Source organism: Callithrix jacchus, chromosome 15, assembly GCF_049354715.1.
Source record: "Callithrix jacchus isolate 240 chromosome 15, calJac240_pri, whole genome shotgun sequence".
NCBI lineage: Eukaryota > Metazoa > Chordata > Mammalia > Primates > Cebidae > Callithrix > Callithrix jacchus.
In genome coordinates, this window is record NC_133516.1 from 68,554,295 (window position 1) to 68,579,778 (window position 25,484).

The 25,484-nt window shown below is 40.4% G+C and overlaps 1 protein-coding gene across 25 annotated transcripts in view; it reads left to right on the plus strand.

The window, feature by feature from the left end:
- The window catches only part of ATG7 (autophagy related 7), a 275,247-nt gene that overhangs the window by 50,159 nt on the left and 199,604 nt on the right, over positions 1–25,484 (plus strand). For 23 of the 25 annotated variants that reach the window (XR_008476829.2, XR_013527506.1, XR_013527507.1 and 20 more), the window contains 4 exons: positions 14,783–14,871; positions 16,377–16,498; positions 22,881–22,971; positions 24,661–24,805. Coding sequence is in view for 20 of the 25 variants with exons in the window: in XM_035273644.3 (XP_035129535.1) it covers positions 14,783–14,871; positions 16,377–16,498; positions 22,881–22,971; positions 24,661–24,805 (447 nt within the window). In the remaining 5 variants the exon portion in view is untranslated. The remainder of the gene's footprint in view (positions 1–14,782; positions 14,872–16,376; positions 16,499–22,880; positions 22,972–24,660; positions 24,806–25,484) is intronic. The other 2 variants (XM_078351657.1, XM_078351659.1) reach the window with 1 other exon arrangement.

Here is a 25,484-nt window from a genome sequence, read left to right on the forward strand (position 1 = left end):
ATATATGATCTATCCCTATCTGAAGTCACTGCATTTATTCCCTGATCCTCATTTGCAGGTCTAGTACTTTGCACAATTTCCTTTTTGTGCCATATTAGACTGTAAGCTCCAAGAGGGCAGGGCCCAAGTCTTACGAATTTGTGTCTGCATAGTGTCTAGTTCTTGTCTGAGGCTCTCAATAAAATTCTTTTGAATGAATGAAAGAGTACTGTTAAGTGTCTTTTAGAAGTGATCAGATATATAGGAAGTTGTCATAGTCATACAGGAGATTATGAATTAAAAAAAAACAAAGATTTATGAGGGTTATAAAGTTGTGAAATCAAGTAGAATCATTTCCATAGCCATCTGAATATATCAAAGCTGAAAAAAGAGAAACCTTTAATTGATGGTCTGATTATTCCTTAGCCCGAACTTCGGATGACTTTTTTTTTAAAGCACATTTTAAAGTCAACTACATTTACATTTTATTTTTCAGAGGTAGCCCTTTTTAAATTGAGGACTGAAGATTGAATTTTTATTAAAATTCTTTCCCCAGGTGATTTCACAAAACTATAGCTAAATTAGTATAGCAGTAAGACCACTAATAATTTAAAGTTTAATCTAGTATGAAGTTCTGTTGTCCATAGCAGGCAGGATTAAATAGCCTGTGTTTGGAAGCCACTGTAGGTCAGGTTGTATGTGGTAAATAAGTGGTCCTCCCCAAAGTGCAACTCTACCAAAATAATAAGAGTTTGAATTGTGCTTTATAATTAGTTTAAAAGGGACATTCACGTACTTGATCATTTTATAATAACTCTATGAAACAGGTGTTAGTTATTAGGGTTAGTTAATTAGTATCTACATTTTCTATTTGAGACTCAAAGTCACATGACCACATTGTCTGATTCCAAAGCCTATACCCTTTCTATCATTCCCTTTACCTTGGGGAAACGGCATAACTTTTCTTTGCCTTAGTTTATCTGTTAAATGTTGGAAATGCTACCTCCTTATAAGGTTTTGTGAGGATTAAACATGATAATGTGAATAAAATGCCCAGCACATAGCAGATACTCAGTATGTATCCTCTTTCTTTATGTTTCAACAGCAGCATATTTTGAAAGACAACATATCTTTGGGGTCTCCTCTGAAGTGCTTTGGGGGATTCACCAGTCCCTGTCCCTGCCTGTTGGGTTCAGGCACATTGTCTTTCACTTGGTTAGGGTTGTATCTCAGGAAAGCCAGGAATTACTCAGCGCATGTCATAAACACCTCTTTATGGGCCAGAAATTTTGAGATACAATAGTACTTGTTATCACACAACCTAAGGTCTTCTAGAGGAGATGAGACATTGACCTGTGGAAAGTTAACTAGAAATTCAAGTAATGGAAGATAAGGTCAAAGAAATGATATGGGTGATACCTTGATTGGTTGTCTATGCCTTATCTTATTGTATAAAAGATCACCAGAAGCCTTGGAGCTTGACAGCTTCATAGGAGTTTCATAGTCTCCATGCTGCCCTCCCTTCCTGTGGCCCTGAGTGTTCCCATCTCTCCTCCACACTGCTGCTCAAGTGCATTTATGTGTAAATTTGATCATGTAACTCTTCTACTTAAAACCCTTCTCGGGTTCTAGTTGACTTCAGGATAACATTGAAACTGCTTAGCTTGGCATTTGAGATCTCTTCAGTTCTGGTTTCTGTACATCATTCCAGCTTCATGTGATATTTCCCAAGATACATCCTGTGCTCTGGCTACACCTATGCCCTCCAAATGCCACATGCTTTCCCCCGATCTCTCTGCCTTCAGACATCTCTCTGTCTCCCTTCTGTCACCTGGCTGCTGCCTAACCCACCTTTCTGATTCATCAACCCGGGAAGCACTGGCTGATTGCTTGTACCATTTCATGTCTCTCTTTTGTGTTCTGGTAGCAGCCTCCCTCCTAGCACTGACTGCTCTCCAAAGTAATTGTTGATTTGCTTTTCTGCCTGCCACATATCGTCAGCCCGTGAGCAACTTTAGCATAGAATCTTGTTTGTCCCAACTCTGCATCCTCAACGTTTAGTGTAATGCTGGACACTTAAGAGACACATGATATGAGAATTCTGGGAGGAGAGAGGGAGAATTGTGGACCAGTAAAAAATAAAGAAGTCTTTGGCAGGGGGCAGGGCAGAACCCCAAAGAAATAACTTCTATAAAATCTAGACGTCATCATTTTCAGTGGTTCTTGCTTTTATTGCATTAATCTTGTTCACTCTCTTTAGCATAATTCCAGTTTCCCTTTGAGCCATGGCGTTTCCTTGAAGGTTTTCACCCTCTTTTTTAAAAATAGACATTCTTTTCAGTATGAACTCCTGCACTTGTGCTCTGGCTTCACGTTTTACTCGATTTTGCCTCCTCCTCCTCCTACTAGCACTTTGTTTCCTGAAAAGTCACTTCTCTTTGAGCCCTGTGTCCTCACGTGTAGGATGGAGAAATGTTGGAGTCCCTCTGAGTTTCTCTCTTCAACCTGTAGTTCTCTTCTGGGTTATCTCATTGTGCCTGCAACTCCAAAAACCGTTTCCTCACAAGTAATTCAATTTTCTCCCTGAACCTCCTGAACCTCCCTCTGGATCCCAGGCCACATTATCCAGCCTCCTTCTGCACCTTATAATCTTTGCCCCAAGGCTGGTTCTCTTCTGGCTTCACTGGCTCAGAATGATGCTATCACATGAGGCAGAAATCTGGTCATCCTGCTGGACAGTTGTCTGCCCCCTACCACCCCATGTGTTTGGGATTTCATGTCTGAACATCTCTCAGCCTGCCACCTTGCATTTCTTCTGCCACCACCCCAATCTCTGCTATACTGCAGCAGCTTCCTAACAGGCCTCCCTGTGTCTCCTCTGGGCCTCTCCCGTTCATTTCCACATCATCCTCACAGTTTTCTTTAGAAAAGCAGATCTGATCATGTCACTACCATAATGAAACACCTGAATGTCTTCTACCCTGTGCTCTAAGAAAAGGGGCTAAATTCTTTAATATGGCCTACAAGAGTCTGTGTGGCCCAGCCCCCATGGGGATACAGCCCCAAGTCATCGTGTTCCCTGCCACATGGCTTTTGCATGCACTTTTTGCCTGGAACTCTCTTCTCTCTCTCTACTTCTACCTCTTCCTTCCCACACCCCCCCTTTGCTTTATTAAGTGCTTACTCTTTCAAGGAAACCTTCCCTGACCTCTATAAAAAGGTTTATTCCTCCTGGTATGAGCTCTTATAGCATTGTGTATCCCTTCTTTTGTTTTTGAGACAGAGTTTTACTCTAATTGCCCAGGCTGGAGTGCAATGGCATGATCTTGGCTCACTGCACCCTCCTCCTCCTCCTGGGTTCAAATGATTATCCTGCCTCAGCCTCCCGAGTAGCTGGGATTATAGGCATGCATCACCACCACTCCCAGCTAGTTTTTGCATTTTTAGTAGAGACGGAGTTTTGCCATGTAGGCCAGGCCAGTCTCGAACTCCTGACCTCAGGTGATCCACCCACTTCAGCCTCCCAAAGTGCTGGGATTACAGGCGTGAGCCACCAGACCTGACCCATAATTTTAGATTTTCATGAGTGATCTTTGATTAATATATTTGTCTCCCATTTAAAGGTAAGCTCCACCAGGACAGGTACCCTATCACAATGGTGATTTCCCACCATTGTGTCTGCATCGCGTAGCATCATGCCTGGTGTGAAAATGAAATGGAAAGATGAATTCGTGCATAAATGAGTTGTGAGGACTGGAGATTGCTCATAGGAAGCACCTGGGTCAGTGCCTGGCACACAGTAGGCCTTCAGTGAGTAGAGGGTAGCTCTTAATATAGGTTCATTTTAAGTTTTCTCTTTAATGTGAGCGTTCCGTTGTCTGGTTAAGGCCATGTAGTTTACAAAGGCTCTCCCAAATTGTCTATACACCTTAATTTGTGTCTAATGAGTTACACACATGGTTACTGGTATGACAGGAGGCAGAATACAGGGGAAGTATGTGATCTGAATGGCTAATTTAGAGCAGGACTTCTTAATTTGGAGTAGGGTACAAATGCATAATGTCTGAGAATTTTTTGGAAGCAATGGATCCTCACCCCAGACAAATACACATCTACACACAGTTCTGCATCTAATGTCAGAGATGCATAGAGCACTGAGACCCTTGGAGGCTGTAGCTTGGAGGAAGATGAAGGAAAAGACAGGAGTTAGCCTGCCTAAGGGGGAACCTATAGATCGTTAAGGTCAGGAGGTGAATGAGTCCTCTTTGTTCCAAGTCAGAGTGGGAGCTTTGCGTCTGGAGGTACTGTTCACTTGTGTGTGAATCCTTGGCTGGCTATGAGAGAGTGGGTATCTGCTCCTAAAGAGGACATATTGCTAGCTACCAACAGCTGGGACTGCCTTGGTCTGAGTTCTGACCACGTGCCCAGCATGCAGCTGGTCACTCATGTGCTATCACTTATCCTTACACACCCTGCAAAGTGACTAGGGTTGTCTGTGTTTTGCAGGTGAGGAGAATGGAAAAGAGACAAGGGAATGAAAGCTTCTTCACCTGTGAATCATCTTATCTCCTACAGTCAGAATGCTTCCTATAGTGAAAAAGGAAGCAGCCGCTTTTTTCTGCTCAGCTCCCAGTGTGTTGGGGTAGAGTAGGAAGGCCAGACTTCAGTTCCCAACAGCTTAATGGGCCAAACCCTCTGAACCTCAGTTTTCCAATTGTGTATAAGCATAAAGTAATGACACCCCCTTTGACTGTGAGAACTAAGAGTTGATGGCTTTTACTCACATGTTCTAATTGTTCCCACTGTATTTTCTTAGAATGTTTTTCAATTTTCATTTTGAAAGAAAAATTTTCTTTGGATTAATCTGTTTCCAGCTATTCCATTCCTTGAGTTTTAAGGCCCCAAGTCACACAGCCAACTCTGCCTTTACCAAAGGAAGGCACAAGAGAAGCCCCTCCTGAGATTGGCAGGGTTGCCTGTTCAGCAGCCCCTGGGACATCCAGGAAAGTGTTATCAGTTCACTAATGGTATGATCTTTAAGTAAAAGCTCAAAAGCAAATGTGTCTGTGATTGGTTTCTTCTCACTTCTTGGATGAGGTGTGGTTGTTACTGTGATTGCTTAATGCTAGAGTTCTTTGTCACTTATAGTTAAAAATACCTGTTATAACACAATATATGTCTGAATACACACACATACACACACACCCCAAACAAGACTTTTGCAAAATAACGCTTTCCTTTATTCTGTTTTCTCTTTTTGAAAAATTCTAGTTGTGACCCAGTAAATGATTTAAAAATCACAAATAGCTCACCACCTACAGTTTGAAAAATCAATTTTATGACCATTTTGGAAGTACTGACAAATAAACGAACTGTGCTAGGTGTGGTTCCATTCATTAGTTTTATTTCCAGCTGTATCTCTCTGTTTTTAAAATCTAGTTTTCAGATTTTTTTATATACAAACTTTTTGTATATTTCCTTCTAATCTTTTTCTGTGCATTTTTTTAAAACTAAGATTTGTTTTATTGTAGCATTTATTATGATAGTAGTATATTGTACAACAACATCCTTTTTAATGAATGTATGATAGTATTTTTACCAAGGTTTTCACATTTAGATTTCTCATAATTTCTTCACTATTAGGACTGCTTGTGCATCAATTTTTTCCTCTATTTTCCTCCCCTCATCACCCTATTTTGAATCATTACCACAGAAAAGATGTCTAGATGTAGAATTACTGTGTTACTGAGTTTTAGGCTGAGCCTGGTGGCTCACACTTTTAATTCCAGCAATCTGGGAGATCGAGGTGAGAGGATTGCTTGAGGCCAGGAGTTCAAGACCAGCCTGGGTAACATAGGACTCTTGTCTCTACAAAAAAATTAAAAATTAGCTAGGTGTTGTGGAACATACTTATAGTCCAAGATACTCTGAAGGCTGTGTCAGGAGGATTCCTTAACCCAGGAATTTGAGTCTGCAGTGAACTGTGATCATGCCACTGCACTCTAGCCTGGGCAACAGAATGAAACTCTCTCTCAAAAAAAAAAGAGTTTGAACATTTTCAGGCTTATAATCAGCGGTGTGCTGGTACACATTAACAACTAGCTCTTGTAAGGTGGAAAGAGTCCTGATTTTGTAGTGTTTTCTTACTTGTTTGCTGTCAGTACAATCACCATGGCCAATTTCAGGCTACCAATGTGAAGTCATGGAATGCTGAGTTGGAAAGAGACATTAACAGTTGGCCCCCACAAGCCTGTATGGGCCAGCTCCAGCACACCACTGCTTATCATAAATGTTGCCCCAAGACCCTGCCAGCTTCCCTCCTAGCAGCTGTGTATCCTTACACAGATGTTATAGTGCATCAGATGTTATAGTGTTGTACACATGTGTTATGTTGAAAATGGGCCTTAAGTTCTTCTCTCAATGAAATATGGATTCCACTGTCACACTGTAGTGCTGCAACAGATCATCTTTCAGGCCAGTTCTTGTGATTATGTTAAAAATAGCTAATGGCTGGGCACAGTGGCTCATGCCTGTAATCCCAGCACTTTGGGAGGCCAAGGTGGGTGGATCACAGGGTCAGGAGATCGAGACCATCCTGGCCAACCTGGGGAAACCCCGTCTCTACTAAAATACAAAAAGTTAGCCGGGTGTGGTGGTGCACGCTGGTGGTCCCAGCTATGCGGGAGGCTGAGGAAGGGGAATTGCTTGAACCCTGGAGGCAGAGATTGCAGTGAGCCGAGAGCACACCACTGCACTCCCGACTGGTGACAGAGGAAGACTCCATCTCAAAAAAAGAAAAAGCTCATAACACTATGTCATTGCCAATCTTTTGGGAAAGGTTGCTTGACTCTTCTATTTCATTCAGAGCAGTTATTGAAGATTGAATGTTTGGGAAATATTCTGTAATTTCAACAACATTAGCCTTTAATTCTAGGGCTTTAAATTCTGAACAAGAGCAGTAGACAAGGAACAACAATTTATATGCTATTAGTTGGACTCTTTTTTCACTTAGTGATCTCTCCACATCTTGGCAGCTGTCTGTGACTTTGAAGTACATTAGGTATTTGAATTTTTTCCCCCATACTTTAAAAATGTAATCTCCTTTGTGCATTTCCTGTTATAGCAAGTGTTTGAGTTATAAAGACAGCCATTTGTCATATTAGCATGTTTTACAGGATCAGTGTGGAAAATTTTCTTGCTGAAGAGAAGTTGGCAATTTTGCCCTCTTTCCTTTCTCACAGTGTACTTTTTTGGCAAATTGCTTGGCAGACTGATCATGACTGAATCATTTCAATGAATTGTATGCTCTCAGCCAAGTAGAAAGGAGCATTTATTTCATAAACCTTCTGAGCAGCGTTTCTCTTCAGTTACGTTTTGCTTCTTTCTGCTGATTTGTATTACACAAGGAAGTGATTTGCCCAAGTTCACACAATTAACTTGTGTCAAGGCCAGTTCTAAAACCAGAACTCCTAGTCAGTGATTATTTATGAAAAACATTTTTAAAAATTCTGTTTACCCATAGTACAAGCTGGCTTACCTAGCATTGTGCCAACTAATCATTACTCCACTGATTAAGATAGATTCTGAGTTGATTCCTAAACCACTTAAAAGATTTTGGAGTCACTTTTGAATCATCAAAGAAAGATTAAATGATGTTTATCTTAGTGTTAAATGGATCTTGTCATTTTTCTATTCGACGCCTGCCTTCTGCACTTATGCTTCCTATGGGTAGGAAAGTTATCCTAAAGCATTTTTTTTTTTTTTTTTTGAGGCGGAGTCTCGCTCTGTCACCTAGGCTGGAGTGCAGTGGCGTGATCTCAGCTTACTGCAACCTCCGCCTCCCGGGTTCAAGCGATTCTCCTGCCGCAGCCTCCCGAGTAGCTGGGATTACAGGCACATATCACCATACCCAGCTAATTGTACTTTTAGTAGAGATGGGGTTTCATCTTGTTAGCCAGGATGGTCTCAATCTCCTGACTTTGTGATCTGCCTGCCTCAGCCTCCCAAAGTGTTGGGATTACAGGCGTGAGCCACGGCACCTGGCCACTTTAAAGCATTTTCAAGCTGACTTGCTTTTGTGGGTAAGTGATAGATTTTCCTCCATAGCATTTCACTCTCTATAGTCCATGTTAGGTCAGATTGCTCTAAGAAACTTATTCCTAGTCTTTTCTGCTCAAAAGATTTTTTTTCACTTCTTTTCTACCCCATTGCCTTTGTGCTTAGGGTTAGGTATATGCTTATTCTTGGAAATTAGGCATCCACTTGTAGCATCTAACATAATATTCTAATTTATATAATTTAGATATCATTTAGTCCAGCTCTACATTTGCACATGATAAAACCTAGACTCAGAATATTTGTAAGATTAGAACTTATCCCTTTGTTTTCTTTGGCACTTAAGAAAAGATAACCTTGAAACTGAAGATAGATAACTGTACAGTCACATGCCGCATAATGATGTTTCAGTCAACGGTGGACCACATAGACAGTCCTGGTTCCATAAGATTTTAATACTGTGTTACTATATCCTCCATGTGTTTAGATTTGTTTATAATTCCATTGTGTTACAGTTGCCTACAGTATTCAGTATGGCCCCGTGCTCTCCAGGTTTCTAGCCTAGGAACAGCAAGCTATACAAGATAGCCCAGGTGTGTATAGTGGGCTATACAATCTAGGTTTGTGTAAGAACACTCTGATGTTGATATGACGCTAAAGTTGCCTAATGTTGCATTTCTCAGAGTGCATCCCATCATTAAGCATGTCTGTCATTGTGATGGATTGGACTGAACGAAGTGTATTTATGTTGTTTTTGTAGTTACCATACAAAGTACTCAGCACTGTTTTGCTGAGTGCTGGCCTCATTCTCAGTTTCTGTGCTAAGTACAGTTAAGAATTATCCTATAAATGAGGAAATTAAGGCAAGAGAGGTTAAGTAAATTGCTAAAGGTTGCACAAGAGCAAGTGATCCAAAATGTTTGATTAAGGGCCAAGGTTTGTGAAGTCATTTGAAAATTGCAATTCAGTGTCTCTATAGGAATGACATTTTCTAGATTGATACTGCCTAGGTTCTTCCTAAATAACCCATTTAATAGCCTTTATGTGTTTTTTGTTGTTTTTTCCTTTTCTGGTTTTGAATGGCCTTTAGATACTCTGTAATTTTAGCTTTAATATAGTCTATGTGGTTTTTGACCTATAGAGTATTTTCTTCTTAAACAGTCTCTAAAATTCTGTGATTCTGGAGCTGGAAGAAATCCTTTGAGATGAAAGATTCAACCCCTTCATTTTGCAGGAGAGGAAGGAACTTCCTCAAGGTCTTAGATTCAGCTGCAGAATTAAAACACATACCTGCTGACTCTCCAGCTAGTGCATTTTTCACTGCACCAGGCATTTTCTTATTGTAAGCTGTTTCAATGTTATGGAAGTAGAAATGCTCGTTTCTTCCTTCTTCCCCTTTTTACACTAGATACAGTTGTAAATGCCTTTTTTTTTTTGAGATGGATTCTCACTCTGTCACCAGGCTGGAGTGCAGTGGCGCGATCTCAGATCACTACAACCTCCAACTCCCTGGTTCAAGTGATTCTCCTGCCTCGGCCTCCCGAGTAGCTGGGATTACAGGCATGTGCCACCACAGCCAGCTAATTTTTCTATTTATAGTAGAGACAGGGTTTCACCATGTTGGCCAGGATGGTCTCAATTTCCTGACCTTGTGATCTGCCTGCCTTGGTCTCCCAAAGTGTTGGGATTATGGGTGTGAGCCACCATGTCTGGCCATAAATGCTTCTTTTGAATAAAAGCAATGTGAAGTTGAAGTGATGGTTGCTAAATAAATGCCCAGTTTGCCTGGCAGACACTATCAGTCATGATTGGCAGAGGGAAACAAAATAAAAAGATGTCCCTGATGGAAGAGTAGCAGGTGGTGTGGCCAGATTGACCACAAGAGCTCATAAGACAACTTCTTAATTTGGTGGAAGCCCTAAACTGGTAATCTTCTCAGAGTTCTCTTGTTTACCATAGGAAGCCCTCTTTTTTATCTTACTCTCACATTCTAACCTAGGAGAATCCCCGGGTTAAAATGCCATTGAATGGAGACCCTGTAATGTTGAGAGAGGAACGAAGGAAGGAAAAGTAACTTGCTGAGATGCTGCATCCCAGTTTTGTATGGAAGCTTCAGGTCTGTGTTGATCAGGCATCACTTTTTCCCTTCTAGCTGTCTCCCAGCATCCCTGCCCTAGATCTCTGCAGAGGGGGAGTCCATGTATTTGAGCCTGGAGAAATTTACTAGTCTGTCATCTATTCAGTAGGTATTTGCTGACTATCAGGCACTGTGCTTAGGTATCTAGAGATGGAAAGATGAATAGTCTGCTCCTGCCTTTACAAAGAGTTCTAAACCAGCAAGATATCAAATATGAAATGCATCCTGTATTTTCTTTATTGCAAAATGCTTGTTTCTCCATATTTTAATTTTTCTAAAGTCAGGAATTTCTTACCATTATGTATATTTATGCAATGAACGCTCTTTTAAGCAAATACTCATTTTCTCCTTTTGACTCTAGACAGCTAGTGCTAAGATAGCGTACATAAGAATCACATGGAATATTCACTGGATATGCACTGGACATATTGGTGGTACCTAGAAAGGTCTGGGATCAGATTGTGTGTATGTGTGTGGGTAGGGTGTTGTGCAAGTTCATCAGGCTTCTAGGCAATTCTGCTGCAGGTGGTCTGTGCCGGACGATACTTTTAGAAACTGCTACAGACAAACAATAAGTTTGTAACCTGCACATTAGAATCACCTGAAGATCTTTTAAAATAACTAATTCTTAAGCCAATACCAGATCAATTAAACTAGAACCTCTGGATACTTGGCAGCAGTATTTTTGATAGCTCTCCAGGTGATACCCAAGCGTCTTCAGGTTTGAGACCCACAGCTATAGAAGGTTGAGGAGAAGCAGTGCTTCTGAAACTTCCATGGGTGTATAAATCACCTGGGTTCTTATTAAAATGCAAACTCTGATTCAGCAGGTCTGGGGAGGAGGCCTGGGATTCTGCATTTCTGAAGGCTCCCAGGGAAGGCTGATGCATGCATGCTTCTGGGGCACACATTTTGAGAAGCATGGGAAGACATAGAGCCAATCCAGAGTTTTCACGATAATGACAGTCTAGAGATGTTTTCTTTTGTCTATAAGAGCAACCTCTCTAATATGCCCCAAATTCAAGTCCATGGAGTGGACCAGCTGCATCAGGTTTGTTCACGACCCTAGTACAGATAAAGATACAGATTGTTGGGCTCACCACTGGAGATTCTGAGTCTATCACCAATAATCATATTAGTAGCACTATGTATGTACTGGACTTTTTCATGTTTAGTATTGCTAATTTAATCCTCACTACAGCTCTGTGAAATAAGTAATATATTATTTCCTCTGTCATGGAGGAATATATTATTTTCTCTATGTATGTATGAATCACCTGGGTTCTTATTAAAATGCAGACTCTGATTCAGCAGGTCTGGGGAGAAGGCCTGGGATTCTGCATTTCTGAAGGCTCCCAGGGAAGGGTGACGCATTCATGCTGCTGGGGCATGTACCACATTTTGAGGCGCATGGGAAGACATAGAGCCAGTCTGGAGTTTTCATGATAATGACAAATAGTCCAGAGATGTTTTCTTTTGTTTTTAAGAGCACCCTCTCTAATAAACCCCAAATTCAAGTGCATGGAGTAGACCAGCTGCATCAATATGGAGGAATATAATATATTCCTCCATGATTAAATTGTGGCTTGGAGGGTTGAGTACTTTGCCCTAGGCCTGATTTAGTAAGAGGCTACTCAGCATACTCTATTTTTAAAAGAGCCCTAGATACTGATACCTTATCTCTGTGGAAAAAGAAATCTCAAATAAAGATATTTCCTAAAAGGATGACCATAGCTGTGGACCTCTTTATATTAAATTAAATATGAATCTGTCTATTTGCATTTAAGACACAAACATGCATTTAGACAGAAAATGCTTCAATTTTTAGGAATAAGAAAATTACATATAATGGAAAAGGTTGCAAATATTTTAAAGATTGTCTTTGAAATATACAGTAGTTATCTGATAGGACCGTAGCAAAATTCATTTTCAGAGATTGAGCAGATGAAAACTACTTAATTGTCCTTCAAAAGAAAATAGAAAAAAGTTTGGTACATCAATACAATGGAATGCCATTCAGCCATTACTCACAATGGTTGTAGAACATTTAGTGGCATGGAAGGCAGTTCACAATACAATAAGAGATATAAAATAATATTTAGGCTGGGCACAGTGGCTCCTGCCTGTAATCCCAGCACATTAGGAGGCCAAGGCTTGTGGATCACTTGAGGCCAGGAGATTGAGACCAGCCTGGCCAACATGGTGAAACCCCGTCTTTACTGAAAAATACTAAAACTTAGCCGGGCCTGGTAGTGCACGCCTGTTTGTAGTCTCAGGTACTGTAGAGGCTAAGGCACAAGAATCGCTTGAATCACTTGAGGTGGAGGTTGTAGTGAACCGAGATTGTGTCACTGTACTCCATCCAGCCTGGGTAATAGAGTGAGACTCTGTCTCAAAACAACAACAACAAAGACAGTATTTATAGCATGATTTATAGTATTTATAGTTTGTTTCAAAGTCCTAGTAATTAAAATATATTTATGCAAATAATAAGTTTATGGGCAGTTATACACCAAGATGTTAATAGTTCTCTCAGGATGGTGGGGTTATGGCTATTCCTTCTGAATATTGGTTAAGCTCCTACTTTGTGGCTGATACTATACCAAGCATTGTGAGAAATAAATGGGAGTGTGTAGGCTGATTCCATCCTTATAGAACTAACTGGATCTAGATTTAACAAAAATGTATCAGCTGTGTTTTCATTTAATCCATGCTATGCTTATAAAGGAGACCTATGGGTCAATTTATGGTTCTCTGCCAGCCACTTTTCTCCCTCACCCCATCCACTCTGTATCCCTCCTTTCTTTCTTCCACTCATTTATCCATCCGTCTACCTTTTTATCATTCAAAAAACATTTACCAATTGTCTGCTCTGTATTTATGAACTGATAATGGAGAGATGAAAAAGATACTCTCAGCTCTGCAGATGTTGCTCTTTGTCTTCATTTTTTTGAAATAAACTTTATTTTGGGATAATTTTAGATATATAGAAGATAGCAGCAAAGACAGTACAGAGAATTCCCATATACCTGCACCCAGTATCAGTTTTCTATAGGGTTGTCACATCATATCACCATGGTTCATTTGTCAAAATTGAGAACCCAGCATTCGTACATTACTATTAACTCAACTCTAGACATTTCAGATTTCACCAGTTTTTCCTATAATATCATCTTTCTGTTCAGGATCTAGTCCAGGATACTAGTACATTGCAATTTGTTGTCATGTCTCCTCCTAAGTTTCCTCTGATCTGTAATTGTTTCTTACACTTTTTTTTTTAATCACCTTGACATTTTGAGGTACTGATTAGTTATTTTTATAGAATGTATCTTAATTTGCATTTGTCTGATGTTTTCTTGTGATTAGACTGGGGTTATTGGTTTTTGGAAAGAATACCACTGAGTGAAGTGCCCTTATCACCTGATATCCATGTGACATCCTTGGTAATGTTAAAGTGATTGCTTAGTTAAGGTAATATTTGCCAGATTTCTCCACTGTAACGTTACTATTTTTTCTTTGGAAAAAATCACTGATTGAGCTACCTTTTAGAAGGGGAAGGGTTAAATTTTGCTCCTAAAGAGGGCAGTATTTTTATATATTGTTTGAAAATTTTCTTTAAGGAAGACTTGTTCCTTCACATTTATTCCATTCTTTATTTATATCAGTGTAGACTCGTAGATACTTATTTTATACTTTGGGTTGTAATTCAACATCATATTATTTATATTGTTGCACAAACTGTTCCAGCCTTGGCCATTGAGAACTCTTTCAGTTGGTGCCTGTATCCCCTTGGCATGCCCCAGACCATTTGTTTTTTGAATATCTCCTTATTTCCTGGTACTATAAGATGCTCCAAGCTTCTCTTGTTTTTTTCCTGCCTGAGCCCTAGAATTAACCATGTGAGAATGGTATTTCAAAGTCAGTATCTGAGTGCTGGATACTCATTGTCTTTGAAAGGAAGGAAATAGAAAAGTGAAAAATATTGTACATAATGTTCAAAGTGCTATGGAAGCAGCGAGGATAGGCCGACTACTTCTTTCAGGGGAAGTCTTCACTAAAGAAATGGTATTTTAAATTGAGTAGTGTTTTCCAGATGATGATCAGGATTGGAGTGGGATGGGAAAGGGGTGAAGGAAATATATGTTAGCAAAATCAAGGGTAACTGGCTGTTTAACTTGATCTGACTATAGACTTACATTGGTAGTGGCCCTTCTTTGATTTTCCCATTGCATAAAAATGAGGCATTTTCACAGATTATATTTTTTTTCCACAAGAGGATCTCTATGCAAGCCCTGTTGACTGTCCTCCTTCATTCCCCATCTTCCTTCCAGTCTTTCTTCCTTCTAAATGTACTTAGCTCCTACTTTCTGCCAGGCCCAATGCAAGGCACAGGGTGTGCAGGCAAGAATTTGATAGCCCCTACCATCAGGAAGTTCTATATCTAGAGTGACATCCTGTGGCTTTTTTCTTCTCCCCTTAGCCCTTTTCCAGGTGTCTAATTTTTAAGGCTTTGCAGAAAGCATAAAAAAGCAAAGAGGAAATATAAGCAACGTCTGTATTGTGAAGCTGACATGATACTCGACTCACTCAGAAAGTCTTTTTTGTTCACAGATAACAATTGGTGTATATGATCCCTGTAACTTAGCCCAGTACCCTGGATGGCCTTTGAGGAATTTTTTGGTCCTAGCAGCCCACAGATGGTATTTACAAGAGTGTGTGTTTGTCTGTCTGTCTGTCTGTCTGCCTCTGTCAGTATGTGTTTACAATGTGTCTGTTTATATCTGTATCTCTGTTTTCCTAAATAGATTTTTTTTTTTCATTTTGGGCATGGAAACCAGGCAATCAGTAAATCAGTCATAACCCAATTTCCATATGAGGCTTAATCAGGTCTGTTAGGGAGCCACATACTCTGAATATTCTGTACTAAAGATGTTTTCGCATATGGTAGAGTTGGTAGCCACAGGTCCTGACACAAATTCTGTCGCCCTCCCTTCTAGCTGTCTGGGTTGCTTTCAGATAGGATTTTCCTACTGCTGTCATTCTCCATTTTTCTTAACCCTAAAATAATTAAAACAGAGGATATATTAAAAGCCAATATACATTTGAAAAGATGCCCAATATCATGTCATTAAGGAAATAAAAATTAAAACCATAATGAGATGCTTCAACATATCCACCAAAAGTATTTAACAAAAACATCCATACCAAGTGTTGTCAACAATGTGGAACAACTAGAACTCTCAAATACTGCTGGAAAAATGTTAAGCAGTATCTACCAAAATTAAAATATCTATGGCTCAGCAGTGTTACTCTCAAGTAGATTGTTCACTGAAATACATACATAAATAGAAGCAGAACACATATACAAGAATGTTTACAGAAGCATTATTCTTAATAACCAAAAGCTGGGAATAACCCACAAGTTCTTCAATAATGAAATGAATGATAATTTATAGTATATCCCTTACGATGAAATACCATGTTACAGTGAATCTGAGTGAACTATTAACAGAAATCAACATGAATGAATTTTAAAAGTATAAAATTAAGCGAAATAAGCTGGACCTAAATAATACATATTCTGTGATTCCATTAATGTAAAGTTCAAAACAGGCAAAACCAATGTATGGACTTAAGAGTAGTTGTTACTTTTGAAGGGAGTGGTTAATGACTAAGGGAAGGCATGAGACAGCCTTCTTTATACTTGGGATTTGTGTAATTTTCTTTGTGTCTACTTTACTTAAATAAAAATGTTTATTTAAAAATATGAAGATAGATAAATTACAGATTGTCCTTTGAGGGAGACAATCCACAATTATCCAGGTGGTAAGTCAACAAAGTGTAAATGGACTTCCTCACTACTGACTGAGGTGCTACTGCTTAGAGGTTTTTTCCTAAATGTCTTGTGAGCATTTTTTCCCTGCATTTAAAAGATTTATTTGTCAGAATTATTTATGTGCAATATGATTGTAATATAAAATTCACCTCAGCCAGTTCATTGTTCAGCCTCTAAACATTGGACAGATAAACCATAATATGAATATGTTCAAAAAGGTTAAGACCATCTCCCTCGGGTGTCAGAGTGGCATAATTACAATGCATTGAATTTTCTCCAGCTGGTTTACTGAAGCTCTTATGTGAGCTTTTTCTTTTCCTTCCTTTTAACAAAAATAATAAATAAATAAAAATCCGGGCATGACAACAGGAGTAGCAGTTTCCAGTCTGTTGAAGTCCTTTGCTTCCGTGACCGTACCATGCAGGGGGCGAGAGATGTTGCCCACAGCATCATCTTCGAAGTGAAGCTTCCAGAAATGGCATTTAGCCCAGGTAATTTGCTGGTCTTTGAAAATGCATATAATTATCATTTATCAGAAATGGAACCAGGTTTACTTTCTTTTCATCCCTTCACAATGACAGAAGAAAGGAAGAGAAAAGTACAACTAGTACCTCTTTGCCAATGCAGACACCTACTTCTAACAGAGGGCACGCTCTGCTATTCAGACTGGAACAAAGGCAAAGATTGTGACCAGGAAATTTTCTCTTGGCGTTTTTTTCAGTCTTCATGATTTGTTCTCTGCTCCTTGTTTTCAATTTTACTTTTGTTTAACACAAAATCTTTATTCCTGTCTATTCTTAAAGGAAGGCTAAAGTGTTTTTTTGGTTTTTTTTTTTTTGTTGTTGTTTTTTGAGATGGAGTCTTGCTCTGTCGCCAGGCTGGAGTGCAGTGGCATGATCTCTGCTCACTGCAATCTCCGCCTCCTGGGTTCAAGCAATTCTCCTGCCCCAGCCTCCTGAGTAGCTGGGATTACAGGCACGGGGGCACCACACCCAGCTAATTTTTGTGTTTTTAGTAGAGATGGGGTTTCACCATTTTGTTCAGGATGGTCTTGAACTCCTGGCATTGTGATTTGCCTGCCTTGGCCTCCTAAAGTGCTGGGATTACAGGTGTAAGCCATCGTGCCCGGCCAGGAAAGATGAAGTATTAATGCACTTACATGTTTATTTGTTATGTACTTAAAGTTGTGTGTGATCCTGTTCTCCAGGTAGTAAAGTAAACAAAAATGCCATTTCTCCCTCCACATTTAATATCTTCATTTGATCTTTATGTGAGGATCATCAGCTTTTATCCCCATTTTATAAATTTAGAAACTTAGAGACATTGTATCTATAGATTAAATATGTGTATGTATTTGTATATATATATACATATATGGAGAGATATTTTTACATATGTCTCAGAGATGGAATACATACTCAAGTGTGAGTGAAATAAGGATATAATGTCCTGCTTTGAGAGTATTTCTTATCAGGAATTCATGTCCTATGTCAAAGTCAGAGCACAATTTCTGGCACATCATAGGTGCTTAATAAATGTTATGTGAATTTCCTAGCTCACATAAACCACAGCACTTTTATATTTCTTGCTAAAATAGTCCCTCATCTCTGTGATTTGTATGCTTTTCAGAGCACATTCACAATGTGTATATATATATATAAAATGTATATATATATTTATTTTATTTTATTTTATTTTTTTGAGGCTGAGTCTAGCTTTGTCACCCAGGCTGGAGGGCAATGGCCTGATTTCGACTCACTGCAACCCCTGCCTCCCAGGTTCAAGCAATTCTCCTGCCTCAGCCTCCCAAGTAGCTGGGATTACAGGAGCCTGCCACTACACCTGACTAATTTTTGTATTTTTAGTAGAGGTGGGTTTAACCATGTTGGTCAGGCTGGTCTTGAACTCCCAACCTCAAGTGATCCACCCACCTTGGCCTCCCAAAGTGCTGAGATTACAGGTGTGAGCTACCGAGCCTGGCCTCACATATATTAATTTGTTGTTCCTCACACCATCCTCATGGTTCCTAGGCACATTTCTTTCCTTATGCCATAAATATCTTAAAATGTGTGTGTGATGAGGAGGTGGTGTCAAAATCTCTTCCAAGGCCGGGCGCAGTGGCTCAGGTCTGTAATCCCAGCACTTGGGAGGCCGAGGCGGGTGAATCACCTGAGGTCAGGAGTTCGAGAGTGGCCTGGCCAACATGGTGAAACCCCATCTCTACTAAAAATACAAAAATTAGCCAGGAGTGATGGTGGGTGCCTGTAATCCTAGCTACTCAGGAGGCTGAGGTGGGAGAATTACTTGAACCTGGGAGTGGAGGTTGTAGTGAGCCAATAATACTGCTGCACTTCAGCCTGGGTGACACAGCAAGACTATGTCTCAAAAAAAAAAAACTTCTAAGATCTTTTCTAGAATGCTAAAGTCAGAAGGATTCAAGATTGGCTCAGATGACATTTTTTCAGCGATTCAATGCTCTAACACAGATGTTTTTACAGACTGAAAAATTGACAGAGTACTTCTGCTTGATCAGTCAAAGGAGGAAACTGCTCTTCAGTTTAGAGCCTTTGCCTTTCTGTTTTCTGTAGATATTTGCATTGGATGTAGCACCCTCTTCTGGCAAATTCTAAAATAGCTCCTGTGTATTAACTTATGTGCCGTATCTTTGTTTTATTAAACCACACTTCAAGATAGTCACGGGGCGTACAGTCTTTTGGCTTTCCTGGGCCACATTGGAAGAATTGTCTTGGGCCACACATAAAATACACTAACACTAATGATAGCTGATGAGCTTTAAAAAAATTGCAAAGAAATCTCATAATGTTTTAAGAAAGTTTATGAATTTGTGTTGGGCCACATTCAAAGCCACACTGGGCCGCCAGTTGGACAAGTACGGTCTCAGGGAATGAGGTGAGAGTTAACTAATGTGGATCTGGTTTGTATGTCTGACAAGCTGCCAGGTACCTTCCATCAGGTACTCACTTAACCTTGCCAACCACTCTGTGGGAAGTCAGTTTTCTTTCTACGTCTATGACAAAGGCACTGAGTTATTCTTACACCCTACTCTCTGTGGTAAGGCTCATGCTTCACTTGATGATGTTGACTTTTTTTTTTTTTTGGCTACAATGTCTCACTCTGTCACCCAGACTGGAGTGCAGGGTCGCAATCTCAGCTTAATGCAACCTCTGCCTCCTGGGTTCAAGCAGTTCTTCCACCTCAGCCTCCAGAGTAGCTGGGACTACAGGCACATGCTACCACACTTGGCTAATTTTTTGTATTTTAGTAGAGATGGGATTTCACCATGTTGCCTAGGCTGATCTGAACTCCTGAGCTCAGACAGTCTGCCTGCCTCAGCCTCCCAAAGTTCTAGGATTACAGGCATGAGCCACCACACCTGGCCAATGCTGACATTTAAACCCAGGAACCACACTGTGCATTTCCATTCGAGAAAGGATTTCTGTCATCCAATAAAGCCTTTAACACATCTTCTTTATGCCTGATATTAAATGTAGATTATTTAGCTTAAGAAAGGCAAATGAATTTCCTGTTTTTCTTTTCTTTTTTTTTTTCTTGAGGCAGAGTCTCACTCTGTTGCCAGGCACCAGGCTGGAGTGCAGTGGCACAATCTCGGTTCACTGCAACCTCTGCCTCCCGGGTTCAAGCAATTCTCCTGCCTCAGCCTCCCAAGTAGCTGGGACTACAGGCGCATGCCACCACACCCATTTAATTTTTGTATTTTTAGTAGAGATGGGGTTTCACCATGTTGGCCAGGATGGTCTCGATCTCTTGACCTGGTGATCCACCCGCCTCAGCCTCCCAAAGTGCTGGGGTTAGAGGCTTGAGCCACCGTGCCAGGCCGAATTTCCTGTTTTTCATGTAAACTAGTATGTTCCCTCTTAGCTGTAAATAAAACTTTACAGTAAATACAACTTTATAAGGAATTCTTCTGGCCTGGCGCTATGACTCATGCCTGTAATCCCAGCACTTTGGGAGGCCAAGGCAGGCAGATCTTGAGGTCAAGAGATCAAGACCATCCTGGCCAACGTGGTGAAACTCCATCTCTACTAAAAATACAAAAATTAGCTGGGCGTGGTGGCATGCACCTGTAGTCCCACTACTTGGAAGGCTGAGGCAGGAGAATCACTTGAACCCGGGAGGCGGAGGTTGCAGTGAGCCGAGATTGTGCCACTGCACTCCAGCCTGGTAACAAATTGAAACTCTGTCTCAAAAAAAAAAAAAAAAATTTCTCATTTAATTCGGTGTATATCTTATAGGTTACATGGAAGCAGGTATAGTAAATTAAATACTATTGCCATATGTGGTTTTTCTTCATTATTAACTTTAAAGGGCATCCAATTTTCTTAGAAATGGCTATACCCTTTTTATTTTTATTTTTTGAGAGATGAGGTCTTCTTATATTGCCCAGGCTGGCCTTGAACTTGTGGGCTAAATCCTTCCTCCTGCAGTCCTCCTGCCTCAGCCTCCCAAGTACTTGGACTAGACATGAGCCCAGCATCTGTAACCTTTTAAGTATAGAGAGCTTTTAATTTGAAATTATGGTGGTTTTTTTTTCTGATAATTTCTAACCTGTAACAGGAGAAAACCTAGACTAGAGTTACAAATTACAGTACTAGGCTGTGATTCTATAGTTCCTATCAAGTTCCTGTGCTGTATATCAGACACACATTTAAAAAAAAAAAAAACTTTTAGGTTTAGGGGTATATGTGGTTTGTTATGTAAATAAACTTGTTTCACAGGGGTTTGTTGTGCAGATTATTTCATCAGCCAGGTACTAAGCCTAGTACCTAGCAGTTATTCTGCTCCTCTCCCTCCTCCCACCCTCCACCCTCAAGTAGGCCCCAGTGTCTGTTATTCCCCTTTGTGTCATGAGTTCTCATCATTTAGCTCCCATTTATAAGTGAGAACATGTGGTATTTGGTTTTCTGTTCCTGCATTAGTTTGCTAAACATAATGGCCTCCAGCTCCATCCATGTTCCCACAAAAGACATGGTCTCATTCTTTTCTATGGCTGCATAGTATTCCATGGTGTATGTATACCACATTTTCTTTATCCAGTCTATCATTGATGGGCATTTAAGTTGATTCCATGTATTTGCTGTTGAGAGACACATTTTTAAATTCAGTCTAAGAATAGTAATAAAATCAAACAAAATATCAATGAATGGCAGGTGTGAACTCTTTTTTTTCCCCCCAGAAAAATAATTCTGAAATCTTGACCTCTTTAAGAAACTCAAATTTGACTTTGTGTGATGGCTTATGCATGTAATCCCAGATACTCCAGAGACTTAAGCTGGAGGATCACTTGAGCCCAGGAGTTCAAGACCAGCTTCAGCAACATAGCAAGACCCTGTTTAAAATAAGAAAATTTTATTATTTCAGTTTTAATTTTTCATGGCATTTTTAAAAAGCCAAATCAGAGAACCCAATTTAAAAGGGGAATGACATTTGTTTGCTGGCTTCTGGCTGTGAATGACACCCTCAGCCAAACGGGAGCCCAAGTAGCTTTCAAGGATAATTAATTGGCCTTATGGTTTCTCATTGGTCATTCTATCGCAGAAACAAAAGATCATAAAGATCATGTAAAGGAAATCAATACCTTCTCGGTTCCCTCATTATATTGGGCAATACTATTCTTTTATAATGTCAAAAGCTGAAAAGTTTCCCAAGGAAAGGAAAATTGCGATCTTGATAGAAATTCAGAAGTAGGAGAATGGACAAAGAAAACCAGCATACAATTAGAAACAAAATGAAAATTTCCCCTCCTAGTCCCGTACATCTTAACTTCAAGTCAAGGAGTTTCTGTTCTTGCAGAGTCTGCTGCTTAAGGCAGACAGTGAAGATGATGCTGGAAGTGTAGGCTGTGGTGGGGTGAATTCCTTGCTCAGGAGTTCAGGCTTTATTGTGAGCAGTGGAAATTCAATGAGAAACGGGGAGCAGCAGAGGTCCTGAGATGTAGGGAGCACAAGAGAGTGGGTGGATCCACTAACAAGATTTACAAGGCTGTGGTTCCACCAAGCAAGTCTCAGAGCTTTATCTACCTCATGTGCAGTGTGAATGGCCAGGTTTCAGCGATAGTGGGGGCTAGAATACAGAAGATAGATATAAGTATAGAAGCATTTCCCAAGTCTGTTTAGCCACAGGATCCTTATCCTCTGAGATTATTGAATAGGACACACTTTAGGAACTTCTGGAATTGGAACTGACTGGAATTACAGAGGCTCCCATAGCAGGGATTAAAAGGGGGCAGCGGGGAAGGGAGAGGTCAGAGAAGGGAAAGTTCTGAATGGATACAGAGGAGCTTAAAGGAAAGGGCAGCTTAATTAAAGGACAGTCACCTTGGACTGTGACCTACACACAGGTGTAGTGACAGGCTCAGCAGAGGGACATGATAAGTGAGCAACAGAAGGGACATACTGAATTTAGAGGTTCAAATCCCACTAGGAACTTCAGTGAAGGTGTGCTGCAGTTACATTGGCTTGGCTTGTTTAGAGAAGCCTCAGTGGGGTTATACCTACCCCAGATAAGACTGTCTTTTTCTTTTTTTCAACTTCTAGTAACAGTGAAAGTTGAGGCACCTTGGGGCAGAGTTGAAGGCTATTTCAGAAGCTCCTGTGCAGGAAGATTGCTTGGGACTGATGGTCTCTGAACAACATTCCCAGTAGCTGAGGAAGATGGGGAGGCAACTGTGGCAAGCCCATGGAAATTAGGCCCTCAGGTCTCTTTTAGAAAGAAGCAAAGTATCAATGCATGGGCCATTATAAATGTCAGTCTTTTTTATGCAAGCTTGCTGTTTGATCTGTTTGTTTTTATTCTTCCCTCCTTCATTAAGCTTTGTGTTTTATTTGCTTTAAGATTGTCCTAAAGCAGTTGGATGGGAAAAGAACCAGAAAGGAGGCATGGGACCAAGGATGGTGAACCTCAGTGAATGTATGGACCCTAAAAGGTATATTTTGGAAGTTGTTTTCTCCATTTGGACTTTTCGTAACCAGGGCACACACCAAGTTCTGTCAGGCCAACGCAGCATTGTGGAATTCATCCCAAGGGGTGCCATTCATGCTGCCATGTGTTATTCTGCTCTTTAATTGAGGTTTGGTTGTGAGAATTAATATTAACAATGGATATCCTGAAGGGCACACTGTTTGTCTGATCTAGATATTCTAAATTTTGTTCTTGTTTCAGGCTCATGCTCTCAGGCCACCAGTGTAGTGTACCTGTACTGTCTTTCTATCCTTTATGGATTGTCCTCTAGCTTGGTCCTATTGACCTACCTTTTTTTTTTTTTTTTTTCTTCTGAGACAGAGTCTCATTCTGTCACCCAGGCTGGAGTACAGTGGCACGATCTCTGCTCACTGCAACCTCTGCCTCCCAGATTCAAGCGATTCTTCTTCCTCAGCCTCCCGTGTAGCTGGGACTACAGGTGTGCATCACCACGCCTGGCTAATTTTTTGCATTTTTAGTAGAGACAGGGTTTCACCATGGTAGCCAGCATGCTCTCGATCTCCTGAGCTCATGATCTGCCCACCTTGGCCTCCCACAGTGCTGGGATTACAGGTGTGAGCTACCACACCCGGCCTTCCCACCCCCCCAAGATGGAGTCTTGCTCTGTCACCCAGGCTGCAGTGCAATGGCACTATCTCTGCTTACTGCAAACTCCATCTCCTGAGTTCAAGAAATTCTCCTGCCTCAGCCTCCCAAGTAACTAGGATTACAAGCACACACCCATACTCAGCTAATTTTTTGTATTTTTAGTAGAGATAGGGTTTCACCTTGTTGTCCAGGCTGGTCTTGAACTCCTGACCTCGTGATCCGCCTGCTTTAGCCTCCAAAAGTGCTGGAATTACAGGCATGAGACACCACGCCCTGCCCTTATTGGCCCACCTTGAAGGATATTAGAAGAAATATTTCATGGAAACCAGTACTGTATTTAAGGGTGAATCTGAGTGCACTCTTTTTTCTTTTCTTTTTCTTTTTTTGTTTTTTTTTTTTGAGATGGAGTTTTGTTCTTGTCACCCAGGCTGGAGTGCAATGGCATGATCTCAGCTTACTGCAACCTCTGACTTCCTGGTTCAAGCAATTCTTCTGCCTCAGCCTCCCGAGTAGCTGGAATTACAGGTGCCCGCCACCACACCCAGCTAATTTTTGTATTTTTAGTAGAGACAGTGTTTCACCATGTTGGCTAGGCTGGTCTCGAACTCCTGACTCAAGTGATCTGCCCACTTCGGCCTCCCAAAATGCGGGGATTACAGGCATGAGCCACTGTACCCGGCCTGAATGCACTCTTTGTTAAGGAGATATGGGAGAAATTTCTGTTTTCGGTATTAGGAAAAACTTTCCTTTTAATCAAAGGTGTGATTCCTTTAACTGGTCATGTTCTTCCCTTTTCACCTTTGCTGCTGGGAGCTCAGTATCAAATTTGTGGCCCCCACCCCCTCATTGCAGAGGACTCCAACAGCATGCTGCTGTGTGGGAGCCTTTCTCCTCCCTGCTTACCCTCCAGCTTCATCTTCTTTTTCCTTTTATCCCAATTTCCTTATTATGTATTTCTTATTTTCTTGCATAGCCACTTAATATCTTTTAGGACAAGATTATTGCACAAATTAGTGACTGAATAAGTAAATCTCTCCTTTTCTAGGTTAGCTGAGTCATCAGTGGATCTAAATCTCAAACTGATGTGTTGGAGATTGGTCCCTACATTAGACTTGGACAAGATTGTGTCTGTCAAATGTCTGCTGCTTGGAGCCGGCACCTTGGGTTGCAATGTAGCTAGGACATTGATGGTAAGTCGGGGTTGGGGGGTACAAATGGCACCTTTGAAATTGCAGCTTCTCTTCTTGTTTTACTCTCCATCTCTCAGCTCCCCCTCCCCTCCTTCTCCCCCCCCTTCCTTTTTCCTTTTCTTGTTATCTTTTTAGTTGTAAAAGAAATACAAGCTTTTGCCATCAGATAGAAACAGGAAGTCTTCTACACCCATTTTAAGTCCCATTTCTGGTTAAGTAGACTTTGTAGATTAGTATGCAGTCTCTTTCCCAGATGTTATTGTAGGCATATCTAAATATAGAGAAATCTTATCTTTGCTGATATTTATTTATATTTATAAAAATTAGATCATAACATATGATCTTTAACAGATTTTTAACTAGATAAAAAAATGACTGTGACTAGACTACCTTTCTATGTTTCCATAGTATGTATATGTGGTATTTTGTTGTATGACTATGTTCTTAATTTATTGAATCAATTTCAAGTTGCTTTGTATTTTTTTCTATTAGAGACTGTTCTCTATTAGAAAACATTCTTATACTTGTATGTTTGCATATCCATAGGATTTTTTTTTTTTTTTAGGAAAAAAGCCCTATACGTAGAATTGCTATGTTAGAGTATAGAATTTGAATATAAACATTTTAAATATTTATGTTTTTCATTAATTTTTTTTGAGACAAAGTCTTAATCTGTCAC